We start from the raw sequence: 2971 nt of genomic DNA on the forward strand, positions 1-2971 counted from the left end.
AAACTTTTTCCTCCCAAAGAAGGCCCAATGTATTTACACTTTATAAAGTTAAAGACGTTGTACCATTGACATCACAGGCAGTAGCTGTTTATCTTAAAACAAATTTAAATTTTAAAAATTAAGGAGGAAAGGAAGTCAAAAAGGCAAGTAAACATAATAGAAGGAAGAAAAGATGAAAATTGCTAAGGTTTGTTGTATTTTTCATTATTACCATTAACCTTTATTTCAACTTAATCAATGCTTCCCACTGGTTAAAATGATTTTTTTTAACATGACAGTGATTCCATTTGTAAATATGTAGAGACACATCTACAGTGTTAACAGTCCTGTGAATTTACTTTGTTTCCAGAAATACAATATTTCTTATGACTGCAGAACCTGGCCAGACTTCAGATAGCGACCCTTCAGTTTTGACATAGCTGCCTTCATTTCTTTATTCCTTAGAGTATAGATAGCAGGGTTTAAAATAGGAGTAAAGATGGTATAGAACACTGCAAGGACTTTGTCAACTGAATAACCACTGAAGGGCCACACATAGATAAAGATGCATGGTCCAAAGAAGAGTGTGACCACAGTGATATGAGCAGTCAATGTGGAGCGGGCCTTGGCCATGCTGGCAGAGGAGTGGCTCCTAACTGTGATGAGTATCACAGTGTAGGAGAGAACCAACAGGAGGAAGGAACTCAAAGAAAGAAAGCCACTGTCTGCAACTATTAGTAGGCTGACAACATAAGTGTCGATGCAGGCCAACTTAGTCACCAGAGGGAGGTCACAGAAAAAGCTATCCACTTGATTAGGCCCACAGAAAGGCAAGTTAACAGTAAATGCCAGCTGGCTAGTAGTATGGATGAAACCCACACACCAGGAGATGAGTACAAGAATAATACATACACGGCGGCTCATGATTATCATATAGTGAAGAGGCTTGCATATAGCAACATAACGATCATAAGCCATGGATACAAGAATCACCATCTCACTGCCAGTGAAAAGATGAACAAAAAAAATCTGGGCCAGACAAGCATCAAAAGAAATAGTCTTGCATTCAACCAAAAAGTCTGCAATCATTTTGGGCATAGCAAAGGAGGCAACACATATATCTATAAAAGAGAGATTTGCGAGCAGAAAGTACATAGGGGTATGAAGGCGGGAATCTGAGGTCACAGTGAGGATGATGAGAAAATTGCCCAGCAGTATTGCTAGGTAGAGTGTGAAAATATGAGAAACAAGAAAGGTTGGAGCTCCTGGGAATTAGAGAGTCCCAGCAACACAAATTCGGTCACCTGAGAATGATTTGTCTCATTCATTGACTTTGGAAAGGAGACTTCTCTTTAGTCACCTGAATGTGAGAGAAACAGATATCAATCAGTGAACTGAGCATGGGTTTGATTTCCGAGTTCTGCTTCATACCCTAGGATTCTAGTTTCTATTTATATTTGTATCTAAGTTTTTACATATCATCAAAGATCATATAGAGAGCATAACGACACTATTCAAGAAGGATGGAAGGGAGAGATGTTCAACCAACTGGCATATCCAATTACATAAATTTAATAAATGTAATAAACTAATTTAAAAATGAAATTGAGTATCTGAACATTTTTTGATATCACAGAAATCCAGTCTAAGAATCTACAGAGACTAAATCATTTTTCTGCAGTAAAGGGCATAAATTCTTTTTACACTGCTAACACAAAGGAAGATAATTTCACAGACTTAATGTTGACCAAGACAGTTAGATACAAAGAGGTATATATTGTGCTAACCTTTTAAAATAAAGTTCAAAAATAGGTGAAAGTAAACTCTAGGGTTGAAAAAGCTTTAATAATGATTATCCTTAAAGGGAAATTGGGGACAGAACGGATAAGAAGGGCCTTCTGAACTGCTGGTGATGTTCTGTTTCTTGATGTGGTTGATAGTTACATAGGAGTATTCACTTTGTAAAAATATATCAAGATATCTACTTCTGCTCCATGTGCTTATGAGTATATATGATATATGTTCAAAAAATTAAACAGGAGAAGAAAAGATGGCATTACATTATATGAGAGAGTTCATAGGAACTCACTGCCTTGAATAATTAAATCTTATTCCTTTCCCTATTGAGTTACAAATTATCTCAACTAAAACACAAAACCACAGCAAAACTTAAAGATCCAGAGTTTACTGTAAGTCTTCCTAGAGCTGTGATTCATCTCTTCATGCAGTTCTATCATATGAAAGAATATACTGTTAGTTCCTCCCAGTTATTCCCCAAAGATGTTAAGCTTCTTTAAACTCAGCCATTGGTGTTAGTAATGTAGACATATTATTGAATTATGATTGATATTTGATTTGATTTGGCAGGGCTTAAAAATATATTGCATAAAAGTATTCAGTAAGAAATTTGTATCATAGGAAAATTGTTTTTTCTTTTCTACTCAGTTATTTTATATTCTATTTTATCAGAACTTTCTCCCTTTTATGCTACTTTAACTTTAAAAAAACTTGGAAAAGTTATGTGATTAAATGTAATGAAGCATATGATTTTAAAGAACCTTTCTCTGGATCTAAATGAGGTCTTGGGAGAGGGTATCTTTTACTGATTTCTACTCATCTGCAATTTTTTAACTTAATGTCTTCTTAGATTATAATTTAAAATTGCGTAGCATCCTTTGAGTTTAACTGGAATGTTTTCACATAAAGACAGGATATATAATGAATAATTTCAACCCCCAAGAACCAAGTTCAGGGACTCACCTGTATATTTCAAATCTCTGATTCTCTAGGAAATCTACCAAAGAATTAATTCACATTTTATCCCAGATTATATCAAAACATATGATCCCAGGCTGTTCAAAAAGCTAACTAGTAGAGATTGAAGTCAGAACAGGTGGCCAGTAAAATTACACATGGAAACAACTTTATATTAAGGAGCCACCACATTCTCTTCAGTGCCATTCTCCCTCCTCATCATTTCTTGGGAATTTTG

The 2971-nt window shown here is 35.2% G+C and overlaps 1 protein-coding gene across 1 annotated transcript; it reads right to left on the reverse strand.

The window, feature by feature from the left end:
• Positions 1-334: 334 nt before the first annotated feature.
• LOC120853304 (olfactory receptor 4K15-like) lies at positions 335-1381 on the reverse strand. The gene is given in 3 exon segments (XM_040227035.1): positions 335-378; positions 381-1211; positions 1214-1381. Coding segments are annotated over 3 exon segments (969 nt in total). The 5' UTR covers positions 1308-1381.
• Between the last annotated feature and the right edge of the window lie 1590 nt (positions 1382-2971).

This window comes from Oryx dammah, unplaced genomic scaffold (assembly GCF_014754425.2).
Source record: "Oryx dammah isolate SB20612 unplaced genomic scaffold, SCBI_Odam_1.1 HiC_scaffold_26, whole genome shotgun sequence".
Classification (NCBI taxonomy): Eukaryota; Metazoa; Chordata; class Mammalia; order Artiodactyla; family Bovidae; genus Oryx; species Oryx dammah.